An 18,219-nucleotide genomic window follows, 5' to 3' on the forward strand; every position below is an offset into this window, starting at 1 on the left:
CCCACCGTGCCCGCAGCCTGCTTGCCTCGCCGGGCAACACAGGGCCTCAGCGGCCTTGGCACTGGCATGCGGAGGGAGGGTGTGAGGGTGTGGGGCGATGGCTGCTATCGCCCACCAGACACCTCTCCGTGTCTCTGGAGGACGTGTTAATGGACAGAGCCCACTTCAGACCCCCGGGGGGCCCCGCGATGGGAGGCCCCGAAACCCGCTCTCCCTGGCCTTCATATCCAACACACACACACACACACACACGCACACAAAACATTTCCCATGGGGTGGCACGACAAGTATGTGTCCGAGACAGGAAGTAAAAAAAAATAAATCTATCTATTTTGGGGTATTCATGGGTTTTCACGGGTGCACGTGAGCCAAACGATGCAAGCAGAAGAATGTCCCATAACGTTCTGCACCATTAGGGCCTTTGAAGGTCTCTACTACCCTTCCAGAGTGGGATATTCCACCTCCCTGCAATTAACTATTTCACACATAGATGCTACGGGTAGGTCCCAAACCATGCCTGTTGGGATGTCTCTCCGCCCAGGGGCAACAACACCCCGGGCTTAATCTGATTCAAAATACAGGCTCATAAGATGAATACGCCAAGCCGGTTCTAAGACTGACAAATACAGTAATTAAAAAGGCCGACAGTGGCTAAATGAATGCTTCCACTTCATCCCTTAAAAGAATGCAGAGAACGGGCCACTACATCAGTCACTAACCCTAACCCAAAACATGGCCGTTCCTTGGACCCAAACCAGCGACATTCACTGAATCGGATGACTTCCACTGCACACGGGCACTCCAAAAACCTGCCCGACGTTCTCGTCGTGATGAGTAACGTGTTGTATTGTTGTCAGCGGGAGATAAATGAGTCCTGGCGCGGTGGAGTCACTGAGAGTATCTGTCAGAGTAACTGCTTTCTCTCAGCGCTTCAGCAGCTGGGGGTGCGACGGGCCACTGTCCTATCTCCGACCAGGGCCCTGCGCATTCTGACATGGGTCTATTTCGGGAACCAGCAGTGTGTCCAGGCCACTGACTCATTAAGAGGGGCTGGGAAGGGGTAGGTTATGGGAGGCTGGCTAGTGTGTGTGTGTGTGTCTGTGTGTGCGTGGGGGGGGGGGGGGGGGGGGGGGTTGTGATGCACTATATCCCTGAGAGTATATGGACTCCTTAACAGTTCATCACAATATGACGTTGAAAAGGTACCGTTGCGAATGCCTCACTTGATAGGGTTCGGGTGGCTGGAACAGTTGAAACTGTTGGTTTAATTCCCGAGGCCAAGCACATGTACATCGCATCCACACACAACTGGAAAGCGCAATGGATGAAAGTTTCCGCTAAGAGGGCATATATGTTTATATGCAGCTTATACCGCTGACTTAATACCAGGCAAACACAGCACCATGGAAGCAGCAGCACAGCGCTGACAACAATACCGAGCGCAAGGGGCCAAACGTATTGGCAACAGCAAAGCAATGTGCTGGTGGTCTTCTTGCAATACAAGCTCACAGGCTATTAAAAGTACCAAATCAGCAGGGGAGGATTTATTGTAAAGTCCGACCAATGCGACGAAACACAAGGCACCTATGATAAACAACATTACATGTGTGTGTTCATCTGACATCCCTCTCATCCTGGGCCACAGAGGAGCTCCAACAGTTGGCAGATCACATAGTCGAGAGAGAGGGCGAGACACCTGAGGGTTCCCTGGGGTCACGCAGTAGGGGAACATTGGCTTGGCTGTGAGTTGAGTCATACATTCCAAACCCATTCGAGTTCCAACTCTTCCGGTGAAACAACTAAGTACTTAAGGATTCAAAGACTAGAAGGTCCGGACCTTGTGTTATCACAGCTCAGATTCACACTCAGGGTCACCAGTCCAGTGTTCACTGGGTACCAAATGGAAGCCAAACGGGGAAGGACGACCAGGACTTTTGTTTTACTTTCCGTTGTGTGTCCTAATTAAGATGATCCAGGATTATTCTCTGGTTTCTTCACAAAGTCGCCAACCAGCGACCGGAAATAGCCGAGGCTGAGTCGTTCATTTGATCTTGATATGAAAAACTTAAAAAAACTAAATTTACTCTCACTGGCCAAATGTTTCTCACAGCCCTGTTTGTGCTTCATTGTTTCAGTCCTTTTATTTTTAGGTTTGGTGTCTTTTTTTGTTTGTTGTCTAATGAACATGACCGTGATGAAGAGCACAGCAACAGGCTTCAGCTCTTATACAATCCCGCTTCCCTGAGGCAGACAGAGTGAACAAATCAGCAGAAGACCATAGAACATAGAACTCCAGTTCATCCACTGGTAATAATGATGTTCATAATGTTGCTTCAATTAGGAAAATTTACAGTTTGGGTATGTGTTACATAAGCTTGAAAAAAAATTACTGAAAATGTAACTTTCATTAAAAAATCTGACTGGCGGATGTCTATCTGCTCCAGGCCGTCACAATGTTAGTCCATCTTTCCTCATACAGAAACAAAAATCCTTAACCATTTATTTTGCATTACAGCCAGCAGTAGTAGCCTACTACTAGTCTCAAGAGGTATAGGACTGAGGTAAATGAGGATGAACATACTTAAGATTTCTATAGCAACAGTATCCAGGGGGTTGTTACCCATGGATATTGTTTTGTGCGACCTCGCCGAAGAATCCGTCTCCCAGGGATTTCAGGGGCTCAGGGGAGGTAGGTAATATGATTGGTTCATCCGGATTTACTTGAGATTTTAGGACTTTTCTTATTTCCAGTGTAGGTTGCGTAGATTAGGACAGTTTGGCTAATAAAGCATGCCACTCAATGTCAAAACAACAGGGAGGATGAGGACTACGTAATCATATACATTACTGGCTTGAAATCCAACATAGGGCCATGGGAATATGGATAGCAGAAGCTACTGGCACAACATGGTTAAATGAAAAAGTCTGATTGTGGGAAGGAACTTCCTGTATTCTTTCTGTATGCCAGTTTGAAAAATGGTCAGGATCCTGACAGAAATAAAGGAAATTCATTGATCTTTCCAACTTCCTGTCGGAATGTTTAAATATAGTCATATTGACCATATTAATGGTTTATGCCACTACCACTAGCTACTGTGTTTTTTAAATTGGGCACATTTGAAACACCAATGTGCGTCAATTACTTGAAAAGGGTCCTTTAAAAACATACACATTACAAAATCTGAGGTCAGAGTTCAATCTACCAAGGTCAGACAAAAGACAGCAAAACTTGTGTAATGCTAAAAAGCTTAACCTGGTGGAATATCACACAACTAATTAGGTCAATTGGCAACAGGTCAATAACGTGATTGGGTATAAAAAGATCATTCCAGAGAGGATGTGTCCATCAGAAGTAAGGATGGGGAGGTTCACCACTCTGTGAAAGACTGTGTAGGCAAGCGCAAAAATGTAAGAAGAATGTTTCTCAACATAAAATTGCAAAGAGTTTGGGGATCCCATCATCTACGATACATAATATCATTAAAAGATTCAAAGAATCGGGAGTCTCTGTACGCAAGGGACAAGGCTTAAAACCAATACTGGATGACTGTGATCTTCAGGAACTTAGGCAGCACTGCATTAAAAATAGGCGCAATTCTGTAGTGGAAATCATGGCATGGGCTCAGGAAAACTTCCGAAAACCATTGTCAGTGAACACAGTATGCCATTGCATCCACAAATGCAAGTTAAAACTCTACCATGGATAGATGAAACCATGGATTTGATTTCCCAAAAAGTCGAAAAGGAAGGTTTTGAGTGAGGAACAGAAGGGTTAAAATTAAGAGACCACTGCAAATTGAACGCTTCTGTTCCTCACTCAAAACTTGCCTTTTCAACTTTTTTGGAAAGGAAATAAAAAGGTGCAGTGGTCTCTTCATTTTTTCCGGAGCAGTATAAACAAGAGTCAGAACTGCCGTTGCCTTCTCTGGGCCTGAGCTTATTTAAGATAGGCTGAGGCGCAGTGGAAAACTGTCCTGTGGTCTGACAAATGAAAATGTGCAATTATTTTTGGGTATCATGATTCTTATCAGCACACAGTTCAAAAGCCAGCATCCGTGATGGTATGGGGGTGCATTAGTGACTAGTGGGTGACTTGCACATCTGTGAAGGCACCATTAATGCTAAACTATATATACAGGTTTTGGAGCAACATACTGTATGATACCATCCAGATGACGTCTTTTTCAGAGAAGGCCTTGCTTACTTCTGCAAGACAATGCCAAACCACGTTCTGCATGTATTACAAAAGCATGGCTCCATTGTTAAAGAGTCTGGGTGCTAAAGTGGCCTGCCTGCAGTCCAGACCTGTTACCCATTTAAAACATTTGGCACATTCTGAAACGAAAAATATGACAAAAGAGACACAGAACTGTAAAACAGCTGAAATCATATATCAAGCACAAATGGGAAAACGTGTCACTTTTGGAACTACAGCAACTGGTCTCCTCAGTTCCCAAACGCTTATGGAGTATTGTTAAAAAAAGAGGTAATGCACACAGTGGTAAACATGCCTCTGTCCCAACATATTTGAAATGTGTGGCTGGCATCAAAATCAAAATGGGCATGTATTTTTACCAAAAACAATAAAAATTTCAAAATTGTGTATGTTGTCTTTGTACTATTTTCAATTACATCATTACATTTTGTTTTCATTTGCATTTTTTGCAGCATCCCCACTTTTGGGGAAGTGGGGTGGTATATACAGTGGGGAGAACAAGTATTTGATACACTTATGATTTTGCAGGTTTTCCCACTTACAAAGCATGTAGAAGTCTGTCATTTTTATCATAGGTACTCTTCAACTGTGAGTGACGGAATCTAAAACAAAAATCCAGAAAATCACATTGTATTATTTTCTTTGAATTAATTCGAATTTTATTGCTGACATAATTATTTGATACATCAGAAAAGCAGAACTTAATATTTGGTACAGAAACCTTTGTTTGCAATTACAGAGATCATACATTTCCTGTAGTTCTTGACCAGGTTTGCACACATTGCAGCAGGGATTTTGGCCCACTCCTCCATACAGACCTTCTCCACATCCTTCAGGTTTTGGGGCTGTCGCTGGGCAATACGGACTTTCAGCTCCCTCCAAAGATTTTCTATTGGGTTCAGGTCTGGAGACTGGCTAAGCCACTCCAAGACCTTGAGTTGCTTCTTACGGAGCCACTCCTTAGTTGCCCTGGTTGTGTGTTTTGGGTCGTTGTCATACTGGAAGACCCAGCCACGACCCATCTTCAATGCTCTTACTGAGGGAAGGAGGTTGTTGGCCAAGATCTCGCGATACATGGCCCCATCCATCCTCCCCTCAATACGGTGCAGTCGTCCTGTCCTCTTTGCAGAAAAGCTAAAAATTACCTTCTCCCATTCCTCCTCTGGATCATCCAGATGGTCACTGGAAAAATTCAGACGGGCCTGGACATGCGCTGGCTTGAGCAGGGGGACCTTGTGTGCGCTGCAGGATTTTAATCCATGATGGCGTAGTGTGTTACTAATGGTTTTCTTTGAGACTGTGGTCCCAGCTCTCTTCAGGTCATTGACCAGGTCCTGCCGTGTAGTTCTGGGCTTATCCCTCACCCTCCTCATGATCATTGATGCCCCACGAGGTGAGATCTTGAATGGAGCCCCAGACCGAGGGAGATTGACCATCATCTTGAACTTCTTCCATTTTCTAATAATTGCACCAACAGTGGTTGCCTTCTCACCAAGCTGCTTGCCTATTGTCCTGTAGCCCATCCCAGCCTTGTGCATGTATACAATTTTATCCCTGATGTCCTTACACAGCTCTCTGGTCTTGGCCATTGTGGAGAGGTTGGAGTCTGTTTGATTGAGTGTGTGGACAGGTGTCTTTTATACAGGTAACAAGTTCAAACAGGTGCAGTTAATACAGGTAATGAGTGGAGAACCGGAGGGCTTCTTAAAGTAAAACTAACAAGTCTGTGAAAGCCGGAATTCTTACTGGTTGGTAGGTGATCAAATACTTATGTCATGCAATAAAATGCAAATTAATTATTTAAAATTCATACAATGTGATTTTCTGGATTTTTGTCTCTCACAGATGAAGTATACCTATGATACAAATTATAGACCTCTACATGCTTTGTAAGAAGGAAAACCTGCAAAATCGGCAGTGTATCAAATACTTATTCACCCCACTGTACAGTACTAAAGGGATAGAGCAGAAGTTCCAGTAGAAAAAAAGCAGAAAAGATATTTAGCTTCTTTTTGAAGAATTTATCAATGGATATGTTAATGGCCTGTGTGGACAGCAGCTCTGTTTCAAACAGAAGCCTTAAAAAAAACTTTAAGTAAGATGGCTGAGAGTGGTAATCCTAACAATATAAGCGTTTTGCCTAAACCAGAGATGCATTTTGTAAAACTCTAAAATCCAAGTAAGCTAGCATCAATAACGACAAAAAAATGAAGCCCTTTCAACATGCTCTAGATAAAAATGCAATTAGCAAGTTGTTAGCTACATTCAATTTGATGACTCATTCAAGTCGAACTGCAGTCAGAGAAATACCATGAGTTAAGAACACTTCAGCCTTTCTATAGAACATGACACAGAGAGCTTAGGAAGGGGATGATAGGTAATAAGTGAGAGGCACAAATCTTCACTTTGCAGTCAAGGGTAGCCATTAACAAAGCCATTAGCGTGAAGCCAAAAAGCTTCAAAAGGATTGAATGAGACTGAAGTGAAGGGGGAACCCCCCCTCCCCACAAAGTTTGATAAATGCCAGCTCAGATCTGTCCATTTTTGATTGACTGCTAAGTTCTTATGATTGACAGCCAGCAACCAGTTGAATGTTAGACTACCCTATGGGAGCATTGATTTCTAAAGGCCTTTATTGACACTATGAGAGAGAGCTAGGAAGACCAGTAAACAAACAGCACAGAGTCAACAAAATACCACTGTCAGTCGTATAGGCATATACGATGTTGTGTCAACAGAAGCTACCAAAAGGCGTCTAAACAGTTAATCTCAATTAATCTCCACAAAAACATGCAACATGAATATGATACATGTACACCTCCGATCAAAAGGGGTCACTTGGAAATGTCCTGGTTTTCCATGAAAACATTAATGAAATTAATTTGAATAGGAAATATAGCAAAATGAATGGGAAATATAGTCATTGACAAGGATAGAAATAATGATCTTTAATATAAACAATAAGTGTCCTTCAAACTTGGCTTTTGCCAAAGAATGCTCCATTTGCAGCAATTACAGCCTAGCAGTATTCTAGTAGTCAATTTATTGAGGTAATGTGAAGAGATTTCAGCCCATGGTATGTTGTTGGAAAATGGAGTGATAACCTTCCCGTCTTCAATATCTCTTTTACCCTGTACAAATCTCCCACTTTACCACCACCAAAGCACCCCCAGAACATCACATTGCCTTCACCATGTTTGACAGATTGTGTCAAGCACTCCTACAGCATCTTTTCTTTTGGACTGCATCTGGTGTTTTGCAGGTACTATTTAATGAAGCTCCCAGTTGAGGACCTGTGAGGCATCTGTTTCTCAAGATCTCATGAGATCTTGACTTTCTTGTGCATTTCTCGCATGGAATAGCCTTTGTTTCTCACACCAAGAATAGACAAAGAAAGTGTATTTGTTTCAGGCCATTTTAAACCTGTAATCGAACCCACAATAGCTGATGCTCCAAATATTCAACTAGTTTTAAAGAAGGCCAGTTTTATTGCTTTTTTAATCAACACAACATTTTTCAGCTGTGCTAGCATAATTGCAAAAGGGCTTTCTAATGATCAGTTAGCCTTTTATAATGATAACATTTAGAAACTACAATGTACCATTGTAACTCAGGACTGACGGTTGGTGATAATGGGCCTCTGTATGCCTATGTAGATATTGCATAAGAATCTGCTGTTTCCAGCTATAAATAATGTCTACACTGTACACCTGATCATTTGATGTTATTTTAATTTACAACAAAAAAATGCTTTTTGAAAACAAGGACATCTCTTAGTGACCCCAAACCTTTGAACGGTATTGTATATTTCACGTAATGCTTTGGTTTCAAATCTCTGACCATGTAGATGGGCATTTGGAATTTCAATATAAAGCAATAATAATAAGAATAGTAATAATTTCAACAATAGCATGATATCATTATGTATATCATGCAAAGCCAGAGGTCTGCAGTATTTAAATTCATTATTGTGCTTTTTCAATTTCATCAAGGATGGCAAAATCTGAGCTTTTCAGTTTGGCGACCGATTGTCATGCACCAGACAGACAAAGCTTGGCATCTGTCTGTTTTATCATTTGTGGACACAAGCTGGAAAGTATGTTGGATCAGTTGTTATCTTTCAAAGAGACAGACAGATATGTTCTTTGTCTCTGTGTGGCTGTAGGCAGATGTTACATTCACAGTGTACCCAGCTCGTCATAACTCACCCCAACGGACCATTAAACTGCTCTCTCGTTAGGCAGCTGTCCAATAACTCACAACCCCAATGTCTTTCCCAGCCTGCATCATGTTCAATATTTTCATAGTCATAGTTACAAAACGAAAAGCATTTTAAATATCATCGTATCGATTAAAGCACTTTTAATATACTATTTTAACCATTTGAGGTTGGAGGGAATGTTAAAAGAATGAGATCGCTTCATGGGGCAGCAAGAACATTGTAAAGTTTCTTGTAAAATGTTTAGTACTTATTTAACATAGTTTATTTTCTTTAGGAAGATCTAGGGGATCATTATAATACAGAAAACAATGGGTAGACAATTGGGAGATATTATTTCAATTTAAAAAAAAAAACATTTTGTGAGGATAGAACATTCTTGCTTTCCTGGATGACGTTAGCTGTGCTCTAGATTTATTTCTAGCTCTACCTTTACAGTGCAACCCAAATTGAGAGAGCTGAGCACTTTGGCAGACAGTTAAAAAAGGAGAGATTTTATTAAACTAGAACCATTTTTGATATCCAAAATGTTTCCCTTTGCATTTTTCAGAATGTGGTAATTAATTATATTTCAATGTAATTAATTAAAAGTTAAACTTCAATAACTTTGTTTCTGCAGATTACAATGGATTTATCATAATTTGGCTTAGTAATTGCATGCAATTAAATGTCAACTCAATCATTGTTATTGAGGCTGAGTTTTTAGTCGTTTCCAGTTTGCAGTTGTTGTTTTCTGATAGGATATTGTTTAACTGGGGCAGCAACAAATGTGATGTTACCTCAGTGCCCTGCATAATCTTCCACTAGTAGTATGTTAGAATCCAGATAGTCTTCTGCCATTCCGCCTACAACCTCATGACAACAGTGTGGCTATTATTCCTTGATGGTTGTTATACATAGAAATTGTAATATTGTCTTCATCAATATTACCAGGATGTTTCAGTAACCTTTTTTTCAGAACCATTTCTAATGCTCCTAACATAGAAATATAGTTAATTAATTTAATGAACACAGTAGTCTGCAGTTATTTGATGAGTAGCCAGGCTGAGAATGAGACTGAGAATATCTCTAAAACATCAGAACAGAGGGATTGGCAAAAATAAATATCACAATATGAAAGAAAAACTCACTTGTCAACACTTTTTCGTCACGGAAGTGACAATAATGCTGTGGGTTGCTGACTAAGAAACCATTTCATGGACATGTCTTTCACCGCTGCAAACTTAGTATATTTGTGTGTACGCCCTCGTCCTTCTTCTCGGTGGACCCAACAGCCACTAGGTCTCCTAAAATGTACACTGTAAGTGATGTCAGAGGTCACTGGTTGATATGCTGACTGTCCCCCATGGCTCAACCCCTCTCATTCTGTTATGTTGAGGGCAGCCGTGTGCTAGCCAGGACTAAAACAGGATGACAGACAAGACCAAGATGATGAGCCGCCGCGTCCAAGGAAACACAGATCTCCAAATCATCCTTCTAATCAGTCCATAATCCCAACCTAGTATCAGGGTTAGACGTAACGTAGCTAACGACCTCCTATCTTTGACCACCCCATATTAATTGGACATTTCTAACTAAATCGTCTCAAGCTCAAAATGTAAATGCAGCGGAAAACAATGGTACCTTTTGCTACTAAATAGACAAAACACATAAAACATATCATGGTAAACTGGGTCTCACAAAAAAGGACCACATCTAACATAACAAAATACACCAGGATTGGTTTGAACTCATTTCAACTTCATTGGTTTGAACTTCACTTCAGAATGCAAGATAAATTCAGGATTTAGAAATCAGTGGCCTAAGGTTGTCCAGCATTCTAAGCTGCTAACTCCAGTGCATATGTACTACTGCAGTGTGGGTTCAAATCCGAACCACTGCTCTTTCAGCAAAACTACTCCCCTCCATCTTTCACCACTTCTCAGACAAAATGACATAAAATACCTCAAAATATATATCTGTAAAATGTATATTAAATTGACTGCCTACTGTCTGAGAAGAGAAAGAAAAATGTAGTGTAAAAAAAAAAGTTTTAATCCTTAAAACCTAAAGAGCACACAATGCGAAAGCAACAATATCAAAAATATCAAAAACAGTATGCGCTGTGGTGTAAATGCACTCCCTCCTGCATCAGCATCTGTCCAACGCCCCAGGGAGAACCACCTGGCCCGAGGCTGCAAAACAGGGACGTTGAACGCAGCCCAGCTGCTACCCCTTGAATGCAGCTTGACTGCCACCCCTTGATGAGGCACACCTGCCCCCCCCAAAACAGGCCACATCTGAGGGGGGTGGGGGGTAAAAGGGCCCCAGAAAAACAGCTCTGGTCAGACGTGGAAGAAGAGCGACAGCAAGAGTGGAGTATGCAGTACCCCACCCAGGCAGGTTTTATTTTGACATTTCACATTTGTTTACCTTTCCTCTGCCACGTTGTTGTTAATACAGTTAGGTCCAGAAATATTTGGACACTGACACAATTTTATAAAATCAGGCTCTGTACGCCACCACAATGGATTTGAAATCAAACAACAGAGACGCTTTAATTCAAGGAGGTTGAACAAAAATATTGTATGAAACATTAATCCCCTTATTTCAGGGGCTCAAATGTAATTGGACAAATTAGCACCATCATAAATAAAAATTATTTGTTTTTATACTTTGTCGAGGATCCTCTGCTGGAAATGACTGTTTGAAGTCTGGAGTGCATGGACATCACCAAACGCTGGGTTTCCTCCTTTTGTGATGCTTTGCCAGGCCTTTATTGCAGCTGTCTTCAGTTGTTGTTTGTTTGTGGGTCTTTCTGCCGTAAGATTTATCTTCAGCAAGTGAAATGCATGGTCGATCGGGTTGAGATCACTCCTGGGTTACTTTCGCAGTATGTTTAAGTAATTGTCCATCTGTAAAGTGAAGCGCCGTCCAATCAACTTCGATAAACTTGGCTGCATCTGAGCAGACAATATATCCCTTTACACTTCAGAATTCATCTGGCTGCTCCTGTCTTATGTCACATCATCACTAAACACTAGTGACCCAGTGCCATTGGAGGCCATGCATGCCCATGCCATCATACTGCCTCCACCATGTTTTACAGATGATGTGGTGACACTTCCGATCATGAGCCATTCCAAACCTTCTCCATACTTTTTACAATCATTCTGGTACAGGTTGATCTTAGGTTGATCTTAGGTTAATCTGTCAAAAGAATGCTGTTCCAGAACTGGGATGACTTGTTAAGATGTTTTTTGGCAAAGTCTAATCTGGCCTTTCTATTTTTGAGGCTTATGAATGGTTTGCACTTTGTGGTGAACCTTGTCTGCTGTCTTCTCTTTATGGTAGACTTGGATAATGATATGCCTACCTCCTGGAGAGTGTTCTTCACTTGGCTGTATGTTGTGAAGGGGTTTTTCTTTACCATGGAAAAGATCCTACGATCATCCACCACTGTTGTCTTCCGTGGATGTTCAGGCCTTTCAGTGTTGCAGAGCTCACCAGTGTGTTCTTTTTTTCTCAGAATTTACCAAACCGTTGATTTGGCCACTCCTATCCCACTCCACTCCTATCCTATGTTCCTGCTATATCTGTGATGGATTTTTTATTTTTTTGCAGTGTAAGGATGGCATGTTTCACTTACAATACATTCGGGGCTTAACCCGCCCACCGGCCCGCCCACCGGCCCGCCCACCGGCCCGCCCACCAACGAAGGAATGCCTACACCTGTCCATGAAACAGCTTTTGAGTCAACTGTCCGATTAATTTTGGTCCCTTAAAAAAGAGGTGGCTACATATTAAAGAACTGTAATTCCTAATCCCTTCCTCGAATTCGGATGTGAATACCATCAAATTAAAGCTGAGAGACTGTGCTTTAAGCCCATATTAAGCCTTTATTTAACTGTAACTAGAATATATCTTGGTAAACAAACAAAATAACAAAACGTGTGTCAATGTGCAGTTATTTCAGGACCTAACTGAAAATGGCCACCAAGGCCTAGAACAGTGGTACATATGAGCTGGGCTTACTTCTATCCACGTTTCACCAAGTATCTCTGTATAGCATATGCACACATATATATTACAGCTCCGGAAAAAATTAAGAGACCGTGAGGAACAGAAGCGTTCAATTTGCAGTGGTCTCTTAATTTGAACCCTTTAGTTCCTCACTCAAAACCTTCCTTTTCGACTTTTTTGGCTTAGGAAAGAAAAAGGTGCAGTGGAGCTGTATATATATATATAAACACACACACAGACAGAGTGTATATATTCTCTCTTATTTTTTAATTCATGGTTTCAGACCATTATGGGCCTGTAAGCACAATGCATTGCACACCGGCTTCATCCCGCACCGCTTAAAACTGCATGGTATCTCTGCTGAACATAAACTGAACACTGAATTGGCTCTGAGCACAAACAAAAGTCTCCCCGTCCTAGGCAACGTTACGCACCAAGCTCAGCTTAGGGAAACCACCATTGGCACATTAGCAACACAACAATAGCTGGCATCACTGTCGCTGTCTCCTGTCATTGGTCCTCGCTGGGTGGTGGTTGATAAGCCAATGGTGTCGTCACTCTACAGCCGGAGGGAAGCTGAGTCATTACTGATGGCCTCACTCTGTCTTGCTGACTAAAACCCTCAGAGGCCATCTCTGCTGACTGAGCCACGCAGCGACAGGCACCGTCTCAGCCACCTTAACCATAAACTCTGCTACCCTTTGTGATTGGACAAGATGTACTAGGCTAGAACATATCATGAGGCTATGGTTGAAAAAGCCACTGCCATGGTCGCCAGGCGGTCTGGCCCATTTGAGCTTTTAACTCTTTGTTTTTCTAATTCCTACCATGTCAAACAAGATCATAAAGAGCACAAAGAGTTGGCTACAGTGTGTACAGTATTAGACCGGACTTTCATTACACAAATGCTCATTCATGATTATTGGTCATTGTTAACTGACATTACTGTTGCAAAAACAACAATAAAAAGAGCATCAATATTAGCGCCACTTACCCTGCATCACTTCCATCCCCACATATTAAGGCATCCTTAGCTCCCTCCACTTTGAAGTAGTTGTCTAAAAGAAAGAAAATAATGGATGACGGATTCAATAAAATGTATTGAATTGCCCCTACATTACTTAACGTGCCCAAACAAAATTCTATCCCAAGGTCAAAAGTCTTCCATTGGTACTCAGACCTTATGACCAGAAACCCTTGTCTAGAAAAAGCAGTCTGCCTTGGTTGGGGAAAGTTGTTTATCGACTATATTATATTCATCATAGGCACGATCATTGATCTTACATCAGCCCACCCTTAAAAAACCCACTGGATGGATGATGGATGGATGATTTGAGCCATTTATCAAATTAAGAAAATGGTTTTGTTTTGTGTTTCGCCCGAGCTTTTAGTGATCAATAGGAGTGCCGGCCATGGGACATCTGACATTTGTGTAAGGTGATGGAGAGCAGAGCAGGCTTGAAGTGGAAGTGGAGGGAAATGAATGAATAAATAGCAATAGCGTAACCCGGCGACTGTGTCACTGCAGAGAGCACACTAAGAGATTACATGTCCAGAAGGCTCCATGTCCACTCCAACGCTCCTTCATGCTAAGCAGGCCCACTCCTCCATTTTATCTTGCCTCCTCACAGTGTTTCAACTTCACTCTGTCCCACTCCAGAGTGCTGTTAGGCTGCAATAGGGCTAGGAGATGAGCTCTAAGAGAGGAGCTGCAGAGGGGCTCGTCTGACGGGTTATTTGGCGGGCAGCCCAAGCCCTCTGTCAGCTGTTGGCATTCCTGGTTTAAGCATGTCCCTAAATGTTCCTCCTCTATGGATTATGGACCCGAACAAAACACACTTGTGACTAGATGTGTTTTTGCAATAATAGTACATTTTGACACATGCTTATGTGAATTAGCTTTGCTTTGTTAAGGAAAACAATTAGATGCATATGTTTGATGTGTTTGGTGGCTGTGTGTACAGTCATTCCAGGAATCTCCTGACTTGAAAGTGCAGTAAAGAACATTATTGTGTCATGTGTGTTCATGAGGGGCCTCAGAATCAGAATGACCTTTATTCGCTAAGGACATTTACATATACCTAGAATTGTCCTTGGTTGAATAGGGTTGTTTGTGATAGACAAAGTATAGGGACAGAAGACACACTGTTCACATTAATTTGACAAACATTTATACCTAGTGGATGGTGAGCATATGAGTTAGCGGGAAATGAGCAGTGAGTATAGCCTATACATTAATGTACAGACGAGCATTCCCTTAAAAACAAAGAGAAAAGGACAATGTTTGGTTAACAGTTTGAAATAGGATTTAATGTGGTGAGCATAGTCTATTCGTGCTCACCAGGGCTCTAATCTCTGTGGGACAGATGGGGGTTGCTGAGGACCACAGCACAGGGAAGGTCAAGTGTTGTGTGGGCCTTTTTCTAGGCCACAAATTACCCACCAAAGATATTTCATGAATATTTTTGGAGGGGAATTTGGACACTTGAAAACTTTATAACAGTGTGATTCAACTAGATTCAACTACCTGAAGTTGTTTAAATACTTTAACCGTGCTTGACTGTGCTTGCATGGCACAGGAGAAACAGCGGAACACTCTTCCTGTGTGGCACTCTAAACTATTTGAAAACATCAGGTCTATATTACATTCTACACACTAAAATGTTTTATTTACATTTGAAGAATACTTAATCAAAATAACAAGATACCAACAACAGACAAGTGAAACTGAGTGAAACCGAAAGTGGAAAAAAACTGGAGGCATACCACCAGTATTTCCTACAGTATGACTAATTAGACTGTGCCAGTGGCATGGCAAATATATTCACTCGGTTCACATTTGACAAGGCTGAACTACCCTGTACAGGTTGGGAATTTGGAAAATATTTAATCTGTATATTTTCAGACAAAGTCTGAACACCATTTCCCAGAATTCCATTTCACAGAACACACTTTCTATATGAACTCTGCAACATCCTATTGGTAATTGTTTGCTGAAAGCAACAACAAAGAAGTAACTAAGAAAAAAATTAAGTGAAGTCTAACACAATTGAATATCTGGTCCCTCATCAATAGGCATTTTGAATGAATCCTATTAATGTATTAATTCACTGGGAACTGAACTGACACATAGCGCTCACCTTCATCTTCAAGGAAGTCATTTAGCGAGGACCACGTCCGGTTGTTGCAGAAGAAGGTTGTGTTGCTGTCTAGGGTGGCATTGACACAGTGTTCCGTGCTGCGGACACACTTCTGCCGCAGGTTGCCCATGAAGAGCTGCAGGCCGATGAGGGCGAACACGCTGAGACAGAACACGGTCAGGATCATCACGTCTGCCAGCTTCTTCACCGACTGGATCAACGCGCCCACAATGGTCTTCAGGCCTACCCAAGGGAACAGGGTCAGAGGTCAACTGGTCAGCAAGCAGACACATGGACACTAGGTAATTACAAGCTATCTTTGGCTAGATTATCATCTTTATCATAAGAGCATTCTAGATCTAAAAACATAAATTATGGTTATTATGCACAGCAGATTAATTGTTTACTTTTTATAAATTCTGTAGTTTACAATTCAAGAAATGATAAAACAACTATTTTATTATTAACAATATGACAACTCACTATGTAAATAGATCTCACATGGATGAAATATACATTACAGTAATACTGTAAAAACAGATATCAAAGCAACAAAGCCACACAAAAAAACAAAAGAAAATCTAAGACACTGACATGACAGTAAAGACACAAATAAAGCTAACACAAACTAACTAACCCCTGGAGAAAGAAACATTGTCTAGTGTTTCTTTTCGAGAGATCCAAAAATGCACCGCAAATTCACAATGTATGGTCATTGACAACAGACGCTACTCCAATATTATGTGAATAAATCAGTGCCCAAAGCATTTCTAAGCTTCCCTAGCATTTTGGTTTGCAAGCTAACTATATTTAGCTCATCTAAGCAAATGTGCTACTGTCTCGCCATCCTTAATTCTTTTCTCCACCAGCATGTGTATTGTATTTGGGCTAAAGGTAGTGTGTATGTACCAGGGACAGAAAGCTCTGCAGTACAGTACGAGGGCAGAGAGGAATGCAGACAGCCTCTAAGCCATTGCTTCCACTCTGGCATTTCCAGCAGACGACGTGGGCCAAAGAAGGTCAGCCGCGACAAGCCTGATGCACCATGTCTCCGAAGAGCCCCAGACAAGACGAAAGTAGTAGTGGAAAACCGGGGCCATGACTGTTGATCTTTAAATCAACCCTCCAGAGTAGATACCAGGTAACTCAGGTAGATGCTGTATCAACACCATTTTGACAAAACCAGGAAAACCCCTAGTAGTCTAGATCCTAGCTGGCTTGAACGACAGTAGGGACTAGAGATTTTATCCGGTCAGAGCAGGAAGACAGTTCATTTACTGTAGAGTTACATTTAAGGCTCAGAAATATAGAACAATGGGTATTTGTACCCCACCTGTTTCGTGCAAGCAAGAGATTTAGTCCTATTGAGAAGAGAACCATTCTGAATGGAATGATTGTCCAGTGTCCTGTGGGAGCGTCTGTTGTGAATGGAGTTTTTATTACCATGCAAAGTGATCTTTGACTATACCCATGCCTGTTTGATGATAAACACTAAGGGTGAATGAGACCATTTGAGTCGGGTAATGAGGTATCATAATACTTGGATTATGGGCAGATGTCATGATGAAACTAAATGTTTTTTAAATTGTTGGACGTTAGCTTAAGGCAGGGCTGCCCAACCCTGTTCCTGGAAATCTACTGTCCTGTAGGTTTTCTCTTCAATCCCATTTGTGACTAACCCGATTAAGCTTTTCCTCCAGCTAATTATTAGAATCAGGTGTGCTAAATTAGAGTTGGAGAGATAATCTGCTGGACATTAGATATCCAGGAACGCGGTTGGGCAGCCCTGGCTTAAGGGTTCAAGACTTTGCATGGCCATGCTCATCCAAAGCCCTAGTAAAAGTCCTTGTATGCTATTTTTATCACACTCTGGATTCTGACGAGGTGGTCCTTCATTATTTTGCTATCACAAAAGGCTTCCCCGGCCTCAAATTGTCTGTGGACCACTGGTCTATGGCATGATGACCATGTCTTGATAAATGCTACATTTGTATTTGTAAAAACCTACATGCATAAAATGACAGTAAAAAAAAAAAAAAAAAAAACATCCCTGGAGAAGGTGAAATTTAAGAATGCTAAATTTTTGCCCGACTCAAAGGTCTCATTTCTTACACCTTTTTCGCATTTCCACTCACTGGTTAGTTTGATCAACAGAAACAAAAAGGAATGACAAAGGACTTTGTTCCAGTACCCGCACTAGCAAACCACTTTGAATGCACACCCAGCACACCGCTTCATCCTAAGTAGTGTGCTAGTATGGTTTAGTGGAACGTAGTCATGGTTTAGCTATTCCAGTGGCGGCTGGTGTCTTAGTGTTTGAAACCCTCCTCACCTGGTATGACTGAGATAGTTTTCAGTGCTCTGAGGACTCTGAACGTCCGTAACGCTGAGACATTGCCCAGGTCCACAAACTCAGTAACATATCTGCAATAAGCGAAAGTCAAGCAGACACAATGACAAAGCACAGACGACAGGCAAAACACAACAGGTGAATGGGCCAGGACTGGAGGAGGAGAGAGAGGGGTGGGGCTAGAGGTCAAATGTTAGAGAGGGTGTATATAGATTGGACAGAGGAGAAGAGGGGGTGGGGCTTGTACGGTACAGTAACAATACATTGACTGGACAATAGAGACGATGCAACC

The 18,219-nt window shown here is 41.8% G+C and overlaps 1 protein-coding gene across 3 annotated transcripts in view; it reads right to left on the minus strand.

Moving 5' to 3' along the window:
• scn5lab (sodium channel, voltage gated, type V-like, alpha b) overlaps positions 1 to 18,219 on the minus strand; it is a 141,474-nt gene that overhangs the window by 83,450 nt on the left and 39,805 nt on the right. For 2 of the 3 annotated variants that reach the window (XM_020041954.3, XM_020041953.3), the window contains exons 6-8: positions 17,910 to 18,001; positions 15,578 to 15,820; positions 13,432 to 13,495 (exon numbers count right to left, since the gene is read on the minus strand). In XM_020041954.3, the coding sequence (XP_019897513.2) occupies positions 13,432 to 13,495; positions 15,578 to 15,820; positions 17,910 to 18,001 (399 nt within the window). The remainder of the gene's footprint in view (positions 1 to 13,431; positions 13,496 to 15,577; positions 15,821 to 17,909; positions 18,002 to 18,219) is intronic. The other variant, XM_034289385.1, reaches the window with a different exon arrangement.

Source organism: Esox lucius, chromosome 21 (assembly GCF_011004845.1).
Source record: "Esox lucius isolate fEsoLuc1 chromosome 21, fEsoLuc1.pri, whole genome shotgun sequence".
In the NCBI taxonomy this organism is placed as follows: domain Eukaryota; kingdom Metazoa; phylum Chordata; class Actinopteri; order Esociformes; family Esocidae; genus Esox; species Esox lucius.